Source organism: Puma concolor, chromosome A2 (genome assembly GCF_028749965.1).
Source record: "Puma concolor isolate L17-30 chromosome A2, mPumCon1.1.hap2, whole genome shotgun sequence".
Lineage (NCBI taxonomy): Eukaryota > Metazoa > Chordata > Mammalia > Carnivora > Felidae > Puma > Puma concolor.
The window spans coordinates 83,991,113-84,005,155 of record NC_141668.1 but is presented as its reverse complement, the minus strand read 5'-3'; the positions used below and the strand labels follow the sequence as shown (position 1 = coordinate 84,005,155).

The 14,043-nt window shown below is 36.6% G+C and overlaps 1 protein-coding gene across 9 annotated transcripts in view; it reads right to left on the bottom strand.

Moving 5' to 3' along the window:
• CACNA2D1 (calcium voltage-gated channel auxiliary subunit alpha2delta 1) overlaps positions 1-14,043 on the bottom strand; it is a 494,087-nt gene that overhangs the window by 111,227 nt on the left and 368,817 nt on the right. For all 9 annotated transcript variants that reach the window (XM_086696816.1, XM_086696813.1, XM_086696812.1 and 6 more), the window contains 3 exons: positions 9,815-9,884; positions 7,632-7,682; positions 4,643-4,742 (listed from right to left, as the gene is read on the bottom strand). In XM_086696816.1, the coding sequence (XP_086552942.1) occupies positions 4,643-4,742; positions 7,632-7,682; positions 9,815-9,884 (221 nt within the window). The remainder of the gene's footprint in view (positions 1-4,642; positions 4,743-7,631; positions 7,683-9,814; positions 9,885-14,043) is intronic.

Below are 14,043 nucleotides of genomic sequence, written 5' to 3'. Positions count from 1 at the left end.
TTAACTTGACATATTGAGATACATTATTTCCAGATCAAACACACTCCCAGTTCTTTCCACAAGCAACATATTCCATTTGCCAATAGGCATTTAGCTTACACAATTCGAGGTACATCAAGTGAGGATACACAAGTAAGGATTTACACAAGAACTGTCAATGAACCAATAAAGTCTGCTGACCAGGCTCACAGAAGCCACAGGGAAATATCTTACAATTATGTTTTTTAAGTAGTTAACAATGTTCTTTACAGCAATACATGTTTAAGAGCCATAATATTATTAAGAAAAGCAATGATCTTTAAGACTTGTCAGGCATGAAGAATCCCAATGTCAATCCCACCTAAGTGATTTTATTAAGAAAAATTCAGGGCCGCCTGGGTAGCTCAGTCGGTTAAGCATCCGACTTAGGCTCAGGTCATGATCTCGCGGTTCATGGGTTTGAGACCTGCATCGGGCTCTGTGTTGACAGCTTGGAGCCTGCTTCAGATTCTGTGTCTCCCTCTCTCTCTGCCCCTCCCCTGCTCATGCTCTGTCTCTGAATAAACATGAAAATATTTTTTAAAAAGAATCATTACTTGCTAGCTAAATGTTGAACACCAAAAAAATTCATTCAAAGCCATTTCTTCTGTTTAATCAGAAATCCTTTTAAAGCATATTTAATAATAGCATTGTTTAGTTTCTAGCTAAGGCAGATGCTGTTGGTGTCCCATCCGTATTTCCATGCGTGCCAACCCAAATTTAACTGGCTGAGATTTCTACAAGCCCTCTGCCTGCGTACATGTTGGCCTGGGAACATCAGGGTATTAACGTTCCTCGTGAGCAATTGTTAACTATAAATACTCCAGCACATTTTCCCCATAGAAGGGTAACTCTGATTCATGTAATCTGTGCTAATTCTCAGAACTGTACAGAGGATTAAACTGTATCACTCAGAGTGATAATGTTTGATAATCCATCATTTGTTAGTTCTCTCTCTCTCTCTCTCTCTCTCTCTCTCTCTCTCTCTCTCTCTCTTTGGCTTTTCACATTTCTCTAAGCATTTCCTAGAGTCATTTTCTAAAATAAACCATTTGTCCTTGAATCCTTGTCTCAGAGACTCTTTGCGGGGAAACCCAACCTCAACTGATACTAGCAGTGGTCTTAAGAAGCAGATCCTCAGAATGGGATTGCAGAATTAAGTCACTCGCCAGTCGTGTGGCAACAAAGACTCCACTCGTAACTGGCTGTACACCAGTCATAACTAGAGTCAAGAAAACCCTTCAAAGGCTGTAGCATCCGCCTTGCTTGTGCTAGAACGCAAACTTGTTCTGTGGCCCTTCCAGGCACTGGGGGTCCAGGCCTATCTCCCCCACCTCACCTTCCAGCCTCTCCCAGGCTCACGTGCTCCAATCCCACCAGCTCCTTTCTGCCCCTCAGATGCACAGCTGGGCTCCCCTCTTCAGGCCCTCTGCACTGGCTGTTCCCTCCGGCCAGAATGGTCTTCCCTTAGAGCGCTTCAGACAGCCTCCTCCTCGGGCCTCAGCCCGAAGCTTGCCTCCTCGCAGAGCCCAGTTCTTTCTGCCCCAACAGAAGCAGCACCCGCTCTGCTTGGGGTCCCATCACCCACTTTCAGGGAACTTGCCGTTGTCCGAAATCCACCACATCCCTTTGTTTCTCCCCACTGGAGTGTGGGCTGTGTGGAAGCAGGGGACTTAGGATGAGGACATAATCTACTATGACTGCTGTCCATGTAATAATAAGAGGACACACCCGGGGCTACATCTACAGGGATGACTATCTATATAAACAGCAATACAGCAGCCATCTGGTAGCCAAGGAAGGACGCATCAGGAGACACTGACCCTGCCAGCACCTTGATCTTGGAGTTCCAGCCTACAGAATCATGAGAAAATACACGTGAGCTCCCCAGGGTGTGGTATTCAGTTACGGCAGCCCTGGGCAACTAAAAGACCAGGTTGTACCTTACTGCACCGGAGACACACGTGTGGCCCAGATGAAAAGCAGTCTCAAAAAGGTTTTCAGAGTTCTTGCCTAGTGGGAATATATAATCTATGAAATATCTCCAATTACCTGGAGCTCTGGTTAACAAGGGGATTACACCTGCTTCCCTGACTACTTCCCCACCGCCCCCCCCCCCCAGGGATGCCCGTCCAGTGAAAGGAGCTGCTTTAACTTCTCCCTCCCAAGGAGTTTCAGAGACAGATCTGTTCTTCTGTGTTCAATACAAAATGATCTGACCACAAATCCCTCAGTTCCGTCTCTATGAATATACCCACTTCAAATGTGAAATTCTATCCACCAGTAAAGTCATGAAATTTCTTGCCTAAATTCTATTAATTAAAATGAGATGTGGTAACATTCATTTTGTCCTATTTTATTTGCTTCAGAGTTCAACACTCTCTAGCTATGAGTAGGAAGCTCTAATATGGTTCTTGGGAAGTGACACTTTTAAAAAAGCACATTGGTTTTCATGTTAATAAATAATACTTTGAAAATGTAACACACATAATTGTTAATACATTATTATATAACATATTACCAGTGACATTTTCCACCAAACTGGAACAAAATAACACTAAAGTTTGTATGGAACCACAAAAGACCCCAAATAGCCAGAGCAATCTTGAGCAAGAACTTGAGCCAGAGCAATCTTGAGCAAGAAAGCTAGGAATGCCACAGTCCAAGATTTCAAGATGGACTAAACACTGCAGTAATCACAACAGTATGGTACTGTCACAAAAACAGACACACAGATCAAAGGAACAAAACAGAGAACCCAAAAATAAACCCACACTTATATGGGCAATTAATCAATGACAATAGAGGCAAGAATATACAAGGGGAAAAAGAGTCTTCAACAAATGGTGCTGGAAAAACTGGACAGCTGTGAGCAAAAGAATGAAACTGGGCCACTTTCTTAACCATACACAAAAAGAAACTCAAAGTGGATTAAAAACCTTAAAGTGAGATCTGAAATAACACAACTCCTAGAAAAAAATATAGGAGTAATCTCTTTGATATTGGCTTTAGCAACATTTTTCTAGATAGATCTCCTCAGGCAAAGGAAAGCAAAAATAAACTGTTGGAACTATATTAAAGTACAAAGCTTTTGCACAACAAAGGAAACCATCAACAAAACGAAAAAAACAACCTATTGAATGGGAGAATATATTTGCAAATGACATATCCAATAAGGGGTTAATATCCAAAATACAGAACTTGTGCAACTCAAAACTCCCCCCCCCAAAAAAACCCCACAAAATACTAAATAACCCAATTAAGTAATGGGGAGAGGACCTGAATATATTTTTCCAAAGACATAGAAATGGCCAATAGACACATGAAAAGTTGCTCAACACTACTAATCATCAGGGAATGCATATCAAACCCACAAAAAGATATTGCCTTAGACCTGTCAAAATGGCTAGCATCAAAAAGACAAGAAATTCCAAGGGGTGGTTAGGATGGGGAGAAAAAGAAACCTTCACACACTATTGGTAGGAATATGAATTGATGCAGCCACTGTGGAAAACAACATGGACGTTCCTCAAAAAAAAAAAAAACAAAAAAAAAAATTAAAAATAGAAATACTATATGATCCAGTAATTCTACTACTAGGTAACCCAAAGAAAACAAAACACAATTCAAAAAGATACATGCACCCCTATGTTTACTGCAGTATTAAAATAGCCAAGACATGAATATAACCCAAAAGATAAATGTATAAAGAAAACGTGAGTTAACACACACACACACAATGGAATATGACTCAGTCATAAAAAAAATAATGAAGTCTTGACATTTGTGATGACCTAGAAGGTATCATACTAAAAGAAATGTCAAATGGGAAAGAACAAATACTGTATGATTTCAGTTATATGTAGAATCTAAAAAACAAAACAAATGAACAAGCAGACAAAAACCATTTATTTGTTCTTAAATACAAAGAACAAACATGACTTGCCAAAAGGGAGGTGGTTGGGGGCAATGGGTAAAATAAAGTGGATTGAAAGGTACAAACTTCCAATTATAAAATAAATAGTTCACAGAGATTGAAAGTAGAGTATAGAGAATATAGGCAACAATATTGGAATAACATTGTGACAGACGGTGATTATACTTATCATGATGAGCACTGAGTAATGTATAGAACTGTTGAATCAATACGTTGTATACCTGAAACTAATATAACATTGTATCTTAATTTTACTTCAATTAAAAAAAGCATAATACATTATGGATGTGTCCAGTGTGAAAAATGAGTATTAAAATGGATAGAAAATTGCCATCGAATTATACTATCAAGTTACTACTTATTAGAGTTACATTGATATCAGTGGATACAGGGGTTCATTTCATGTCACCTGTTTCAGCTCCTGTGAGTGAACGAGAATCACTGTAGTGTTTTTTTCTTCATATTACTTCAATTACTTCACTCACGGGGAAAGCCTTAGACATTTGACTTTGGCATGAAAATACAGGAGAATTAGTAACAAGATAGGACAGCTCATAAGATGGTGCTAAAATATAGATCAGAAATATCTCAGCCTATCAATGATAAAACACTATGAAGTATTTAAAACCAGGGGAAGATAGAAATTGCAGAATTAGTTCAGCAAAAATGCAGTCATCTTATACTTACTGAAGCTACATTCACGAAATCGTCATCTGAGAGGGTTTCCAACATTTCGGAGACAGATGTGCGGATCAATTTAAGTGTCAACCCACTAACACTTCCACTCCTATAAAGAAATGGGTGTGTGCATGTTAATGACCACATATTTAAGCAACACCAGACATCCCGAGGAAAGGAGACTTTTGCACTAACTCTAGGTCACCTATATAATATTTAAATTATTTTGCCTTTAAAAATTCATACTAATGAAAGTCACCTTTTTGATAGAGTAGAAATAAATTATAAAAAAATTTTGTCTTTCTTTCCCGTCAGCATCAGAACATATATGTTTGTAACTACAATGCTAAAAATTGTACGTCCAGGGACAATTTTAGAAAACAAGGGATACTCATAGAACATTTACTTATTCAGGAAAAACATACTACCAGCTCTGTTATCCAAGTTAGAAGGGGTTTCATCTTTTATTTTTCTTGTCAGTACACATTCTATGATTCTAGGTGATCTCATCTAATTGTAAGACTCATCTCTAGGCAACTAACTCTTACTTCTACATGTCTAGAACCCTGGTTTTCCCCACTTTTAGACCTCCGGCTGTTTATTAAACAACTACAGATTCTATGTTCAAAAAGGCAAATTACACCCAGACATACTTTTTTCCTATTAATGTTCTTGGTACCAACCAGGCTGCATTTCAGTCATCCAATTTCCTCCTCTCTTTCAACCCTCCTTTTTCATTCCACTTCACAGTTGCCACGGAAGTGGCTTCCTCTCCATCTTCTCTCCACTCAGCCTCAAGTGCTTCTTACCAGAAGCCCCTGAGCTTGGATAACAACCACTCTATCCAGCTTAGTGTCTTCTCCTCCCCATGCAATTCTGGCAATATACCTCTACCTAATACTGTTAATAGCTCATAGTTAACTAGTAACTACTCAACAGTCACGTAGCCCTGCATTCAAAAACTTTCACAATCTTTCTCTCTTTCTTCCATCGGCTCAAAAGAGTTCCCCCAGATGTTCTCACCTAGGCCACTTTGCTCATGTCAATTGTTTTACTAGAAATTCCATTCTCTTTCCTCTCCTCTCTGATGCCTACCTAATGAAATCTTAGCTCTAAACATTCTAATTTCATCTCCACAATGAAGTCTTCCCTGACACTTTAAATCACTTTAAATCAAAGTGTTCTTTCCTATGGACTTCTAGTGCTGTGTCATACTTTGTATCTATTACTTTCTACAATTATTTTAGTTACTTGGGAATAGGGTTTAGTTTCACTAATACACTTGAAGTATCTTTGAGAGACACCTTCATCATATTTGTCTCTATATTATCACATTATATACAGGAGACCTTCCATACCTGTCTGTTGAAATAGTCCTTAAAAATGGTATTTCAACTTCATATGTATTTTTAATTTGGGGATATGCATGTAGGTTCTAAAGATTTTAATATGAAAAATTATTTCTGAAGATTATCATATATCCAATAAGATTAAAATATATTGAATTAGCATTTAGATCTATACTTAGGAAGAATATCAGGATTACCATATGATATAAACTGCATAATAATTTAATTAAAATAAGTTCTGATTTAAATATATCATAAGAAATGAAATGAGAATTGACATGTTAGTTACATTTACTAAATTCATTTCACCTTCTCTTTCTCAGGATAGGTGATAGGGTTTTAACTTGTTTACTTCAGATCATTTTTTAAAATGGTTTTAAAATATTGATACTAGCTTGTAATATGCATTTAGATGCCTACAAAACCTTGGATTCTTTTTTTTCCAGTGTGGCAAAGAACATAAGAAGATACAACTTTTACTCAAGGATAAAAAGCATTTTATACCTCATGTTTTTAATTTCTTGGCATTGCCCTTAAAAACTAAATATTTGGGGCACCTAAGTGGCTCAGTTGGTTAAGCATCCAACTCTTGGTTTCCGCTCAAGCCACAATTTCACAGTTCATGGGTTCAAGCCCTGTGACAGGCTCCGTGCTGTCAGTGTGGATTCTCTTGGCGTTCTCTCTCTCCCACTTTCTCTGCTCCCCCCCTCCACTTCAAAATAAATAAACTTAAAAACAATAAAAATTTTCAACGTTCCACAATTTTATCTTAAATCTTATTAGAAGATTACACACACAAAGCCCTTAACTTGAAGCAGTGAAAAAAATAAATAAAATGATCAATATAAACACTCCTGGAATTCTTTCCTGTATATCAGCATTCCCCTTGAAAAAGTCACAGTATTGGTGCTTAATACATTTAATATTTATCTATTTTGTGTCCAAATCCCTACAAGTTATTTGAATTATTAATGACTAAGTGTCAACTAAATGGTTCTATTTTGTGTGTGTGTGTGTGTGTGTGTGTGTATGTGTGTGTGTGTGTGTGTGTGTGTGTGTGTGTGTGTGTGTGTGTAGCAGGAACTGCTAAGTTTTAGCAACCACATACTTTAAAACTTTTTAAGAGGGGCGCCTGGGTGGCGCAGTCGGTTAAGCGTCCGACTTCAGCCAGGTCACGATCTCGCGGTCCGGGAGTTCGAGCCCCGCGTCAGGCTCTGGGCTGATGGCTCAGAGCCTGGAGCCTGTTTCCGATTCTGTGTCTCCCTCTCTCTCTGCCCCTCCCCCGTTCATGCTCTGTCTCTCTCTGTCCCAAAAACAAATAAAAACGTTGGAAAAAAAATTTTTAAAAAAAAAACTTTTTAAGATACAACGCAAAAAATTGGAAGAAAATGAATAATTTTTCAAAAAGCTCAGGCTTGAGGACTATGCCATAATTTTCAATTCCAATATAGATGCTCCCTATTTTCAATAGGAGAATATTTATTTTGTTACTGTCTTAATGTGGCTTCTTTATCTGGATATAAAAGTCATCCTAATTGTTCTTCATCATTTTTTTGACCCAACCCATTTCTCAGTACCAACATGCTACTGTTATCTACAGATCCTCCCTATATTTTCAGTATATAAATATAAAATGTTTCACTACTCACACATCAACCAGAATAAGCATGTCTTTAGGTGATGCAGCTCCTTGGATGTACCTGAAACAAATACCATAGGAATATTTTCTTCTCTTGAAAAATATTAAATATTAATATGCTTTGATTTGATATTTACTGATTTCTTAGTTGTGCTGGTTTCCAAGCAAGGCCCTACTTCCATTCTATATGAGTAGACAATGTGCTTCCATTCACAATTCTACAATGTCGACTTTATAAAAACTATATTTAACATAATAGAGATGTCAGAAGCATAATATTTAAAGTATGTTTTACAGACAGAACAAAAGATAAAGTGATGCGTTCTAATATCAGAAACAAAATAAATAAACTCTTGGATGTGAAAAACCTCTATCTATGCCTCCTAAATTCCATTTTGTTGGCCATGAGTTTGAAAACTCACTCTAAGGAATAAGGTTACATCTTATTTTCAATGCAAAAAATAAACACAGAAATAGCTAAGTGTTCTAGGAATACAAAAGAAGCAACTATCAACAGAAAATAAATACAAAGTAATTCAAGACAGAGTAACATATAATACCATTACCAAGAATTTCAAGTGGTGGCTCTCAAATTTTACAGTGTCTAAGAATCACCTGGAGAGCTAGTTCAAAATGCTGATTCTCACAATGAACCTGAGCCCTACAAATTCACAAGGTCTGCATATTAAAGCAAGTCTAGGAGAGATCTATTCAAAGAGTTCAGTGACTGCAGAGGAATTAACTTAACTGCAAGCAGATGATGTCCAAAGATTATGCTGTCTGGCCCCAGAATGATGAGGAGGGAGAAGAGGACCTGACTTACCAAATAGGAACAGCTGAACCTGAACTCAACTTTTTAGTTACCTCTAAGGCCTCTATGCCCATGACTAAATGTAACTTCTCAGAAGCCTGCTGAAAAACCTGCCAATTCGTTTTCAGAGAACATCCAACATTCAAGACTATGTGTTCATGAAACAGTTTATAACATGTACTCCAGTCTGTTTCTCTGCAAGAAGGTAAAGGGAACAGGTCTGCCAGGATATTCCAAAGAAAGGCAAATCTAATTCATGTCTAGCATTTTAAACAGTCCTGGCATGCTTCTCATGGGAAGATGAGAAAACAGGATATTGTCTGCCTTTTCAGGTTGGCACCTTGCTTCTAAGTCTCCCCACAAAACAACAGGTTGCTGAACCCACTCTATGTGATGTCATAGTCTCGGCTTCCCTTCAACAACCCATAGATCCACAGCCACCACACCTGGAGAAATATTAACAGGAATATTCTATGGATTAATGATAATATCTGGTACTATTACAAATGGTAGGCCTTCATGTAAATTGCTACTGGGATGTTTAACAGGACATTTTAAAAGTCTTAAATGAATTTCTTTGAATCAACCATTGTGCATCTTGGAATTTGTTTAAATGCTAGAAAGAAGTTAGCAATAATCTAAATAACCAATAATAGAGGATTTTTAACAATGTTAAGCATGTCTCTTATGTGTAAGCACTTATAGGTATTGATATGAAAGAGTAGATTACGATGCAATATATTGTATAAAATGTGAACTCACAAAAAAAGATATGTCCACACATTAAATAACACTTTTAAAAAATAGAAATAAAATGCACAAGTTTAATAGTTGTTTCCCAGGGAATGCAATTATGAGTTATTGAGTATTTTTTGAGATACACGTTAGGAGAATGAGTTGGTTTAGTGAGGAACAAAAAAGGCTTCCTTTTGTGAAAATGAAACCTAAGCTATGTGACCATAACTAGGGGCAGCTTTTACCTTGGGACCAGTTCTCATTAGTTCACTGCCAGAGGCAATCTACCTTCTACTCTATCTAGATACTTCGTTAGAGCTCTACTCCAAGTAAGCTGAGTGCTTTTCAATAGAAAATCCCCACCAGCTAAAAGAGATTGAGAGACGACATTGAATGTAAAACTTAAAACTAGTCCATTTGAAATCATTTAAACACTTTTCATTATTGTTGCTCATTTGAACTCATCTTCATTGAGCTTTCACTGTATTTACTTATTAGAAGAGAAAAAAAAAATACACCAGAGCTCTGTAAAACAATTAGACAATATTCATTCATTTTAAAACGGAAAGATTCAACTTTTTCACATGCAACAAGTGTAACCTTCTTTTGTCTAGGTCATCTTTCCATGACTACCTAAAAATCCTTACCATGGTCTTCTGCGTACATCATAAAGATCAATCTTGTTTGGAGTTCTACTGTTATCAACCCATGGAGAAGCTAAAAGAGAGAAATTAAATTAAAAATAGAAAAATTAAATCAAAATATTAGCTATCATCTAAAAGATATTTTGAAAAGTCGCAAAACACCTTTCACACTGTCCACTCTTAAATGTTATGAGCAATGTTAAAATGAGAGATACAATCCTTATGCCCTTAATCTTTTTTAAAATGGAAAACAACACAGCAATATTAAAGTTAACATGTCAATTTTCCTTTTTCACATTATTTCATAAATAACTTGTAGACAAAGGGATTTCCTGGATGTAACTTACAAGTTTACCATGTGTCCAGAGGTTATACATTTTATTTCTCCTCTACTAACACAAAAATTTACCTTAAAAGAAAAATTACTTGCCACAGATGGAACTGTACTTCCAATTATTTGATCTTTATATTTTCATTCAATGCTATACTATCTTGATCTATAAAAGATAGTTGTTTTTCCTGGATTGTTATTTATATAATAGCGTAATTTTTTAAATATATTTTTGATGTTTATTTTATTTTATTTTTTTTAATTTTTTTTTTCAACGTTTATTTATTTTTGGGACAGAGAGAGACAGAGCATGAACGGGGGAGGGGCAGAGAGAGAGGGAGACACAGAATCGGAAACAGGCTCCAGGCTCTGAGCCATCAGCCCAGAGCCTGACGCGAGGCTCGAACTCCCGGACCGCGAGATCGTGACCTGCCTGAAGTCGGACGCTCAACCGACTGCACCACCCAGGCGCCCCAATGTTTATTTTATTTTTGAGAGAGAGATAGAGAGAGAGAGTGAGTAAACATGAGCGGGACAGAGGCAGAGATAGTGGGAGACACAAAATCTGAAGGTTCCAGGCTCTAAGCTGTCAGCACAAAGCCCAACACGGAGTTCGAACTCACAAGATCATGACCTGGATTGAAGTCAGACACTTAACCAACTGAGCCAACCAGGCACCCCAAGAGCATAAATTTTTAACCTTATTACTCACATATTTGATAATGGCCAGAATGTTTGAGATTATAATTAAAAGGTTAAATGAGAATTAAAATAAATCCATGAAAAACTATTTTCCTTAAATTTATTTGATTGATTCAGGTAAAATTCAAGAATCTTCTGCTAGTTTCGGAGACTTTACCATTTTTCAGCTGTCAGAAGAAAAAGAAACATTGTCTAACTGCATTGATTTTTTACCTATAATTAATTTACACTTACTCTAAGTCTGTACTTTAATTAAACTTAAATGCTTTACACACACACACAACTTAGACCTAATGGAGAATAATAAACGCTAATAAATCAGATGACAATTTTATGCTGAAGAGGTCCTCTCCTTGAACACATGACTCTTATGAAAATTTCTACTGTACATGACTATGCCCTCGAATCTATTTTGCCCTCATCTTTATTTAAAACTATGGAAATTATGACAAACTTGACTGTGAATCAGGTTTATTAGCCAAACAAGATAATATGGCCAATCAGGATATGTAAAAAAAAAAACAAAACAAGACAAACAAAAAAACAAAAAAACATACTTCTGAGTCTCTCCTTGACTAAGAAATTTCTTTCTCCTGGGCGACTATATTAGAAAATGACTTCTATCAATCAGTTTAAATATAGCACTACTCTAACAACCATTTACAATGTAGTCAATGCAACTGAAATGATAAGTTTACTTTCATTCCTGCAATCTGCACTTGCAAAAACTTAAAGCCACTGAGATCACATTTCACTTTGTTTTTCTTTTTGTGGTAGCACTGGAATAAAGCAATAAGCATGCTGGGAGACATGCCAGTTCATTTTCAAGTATTCCTCTATAATATGTGACTCCCCAAGCTGAGGGTCATCGTGGTAACTACAAATTTAAATGAATGATATCCTTTCAGTACAATGCTGTGCTGGTTATACATTTATTGCCTCTCAGATTTAAATTCACCCATTTATCTTACTCTATAAAACCGGATCTGGGCTCTTTAAATATTTTTCTTTTATCAATGAACTCAATTTTAAGCTTTGTCAGCAGAAGATGAAAGAGAGACACTCAATGAGAAAGGGGATTTTGCTTCCTGCTGCTGATTTGTTTCCTCAAAGGCTCTTGGGACCTATGAAGCTCTCCTGATTTCTGGCTCCTGCATGTTCTCCAGCAAACAAGTGGCCAGCAGCACCCCCTGACGATTTCTGTAATGGAGTGCCTTCGATGACACATTTAGAACCATACAGGGTGAATTATCAGCAAACCATTCCAGCGTGACACTGTAGCAACTTTTCAGTCATTTGGTGGGCAGTGACTATGTCTTCTATAAGAAGATCTGGATCTCGGTCCAGAGGCACCCGAGACTGAGGTTGCTTCCTTGGGCTTTCTATCCCAAATCTAGGGGTAGCTGTTCTTACATATTACATTAAGTAATACTATACCTGGTATTCCTGTATTATTCAGAGTAATCTCTACTTCTAGCTAATCCCCTATGACTCCAATCCCTGTTATAAGTAACAATTCTTAAAAAAATAAATAAATAACTTAAAAAAAAAAAAAAAAACTAACTTTCCCATTCAAAATACTGTTTTCTCTCTCCTGATTGGATTCTGCCTGTTACAAATGATTGGGTGAGAAAACAGAAGGGAGAAAAGGCCACAACAACCACCATGAGTTGGAAGTGGTTAAATAATGAATTTGATAAGTGACTTAATGAAACGGTATTTGAAAGTCAGGTATAACTTCGACTTCTGAATTCTTTGCCAATGACATCTAGAATTTCTGCTTTCACTGTAACTGCTAATTGAAATTAACTGTGATATGTAGTACAATGCTCCATAAAATTGAGATTTTTCTTTAAAGACAGATAAAAGGTTTGCAATTTACAGTATGAGCCAGCCCATTACATTTTAATATGGTCTATATTTAAAAATATTAATAGTATTCTCTTACAAGTCTTCTGAGATATTTACTAGTAGGAAATAACCCTTTATTATACCAAATTAGGATATTTATATTATGGTAAAATTAAACATCGTGCTTTGTTCTGTGATATTACTAATTAATTTGTTGTAAAATCCATTGTGGCATTTAAGTGGTACATTATTTATAGAGGCTTAGAATTATGGAAGGTCAAATAGTAAAAAGGATAATAACCATATACTGAAATTCCCAGAAATAATCAGTTTCTTAATGATGCATAATGAAAGCCACCTGTTTTGAGAGGAAATTGGAGCTTCTAAAGTCCCTGTAAAAAGCACAATGGTATTCATTTTAGATGTCTCTCTTGCTTTCCACTAAAATTTTGGGAAGACAGGAGAAAGGAGTCGAGTCCAAAAAGGGGACATTTTCCTGAATGTCGTCATTAATGGTGTTAATAGCCACTTATGAGAATGTTTTCTCCAATCAAAAATGAACTAGGGGATGTCTTTGACAAATCTACTAGACTACAATTCCATTTCACATGATATTTAGAGTGTGCCATGCTGGTTACTGAATCACTGATTTTAAAAGGTATTTAAGCGTACAATTACTCAGAATACTGAAATAAGTCTTAGAGAAATATTCCTGAGAAAGTAGAGCCAGTTTCTAGTTAATACACTCCAAAAATAATATGAGAGTGTGGTTTTTCATTTCAGCTGCTAGGAAATAATATAGCCCATAATGATGAATTGAGGGCTAATTCTCTTGGTAGATACACCATTTCAAATGATAGCTAATTGGATTTCCAATTAACAAGTTCAGATGCATTTTTCCAATTCTAACAGATGTCACATTTTCGATCACATGAAATGAAAAAAGTAAACTTCACATACTCAAAAATACCTTTAAACCCACCCTGGTCCTACTGGCCGGATCTAGTTGGTATTATGTGGATCATTATTTTAAGCTTGCCTTAATCACCTTTTATGGATTACTCGCAATGGCTCTAACTTGTAAACTATGATAACAAATTTGGACTGTTTTTAAGCCAGAATTAATTCAGCAAGAGGGAGCTGTGTAGCTCGCAAAATTTCCAAGAATCTGAATGTTGCTGCCCAAATACTACTGTCTTAGAAGGAATCTCCACATTCCCTAATTCATATCATGGCTCTCACATCAAAATCCAGGATGAGTCTCCTTAGCAGAGTGAGGGTTACTGACCCACACAGAGATGCCAGAGAATCTAGAAAGGCAAATAGCTGGCCTTTCCAGATTCTGAGT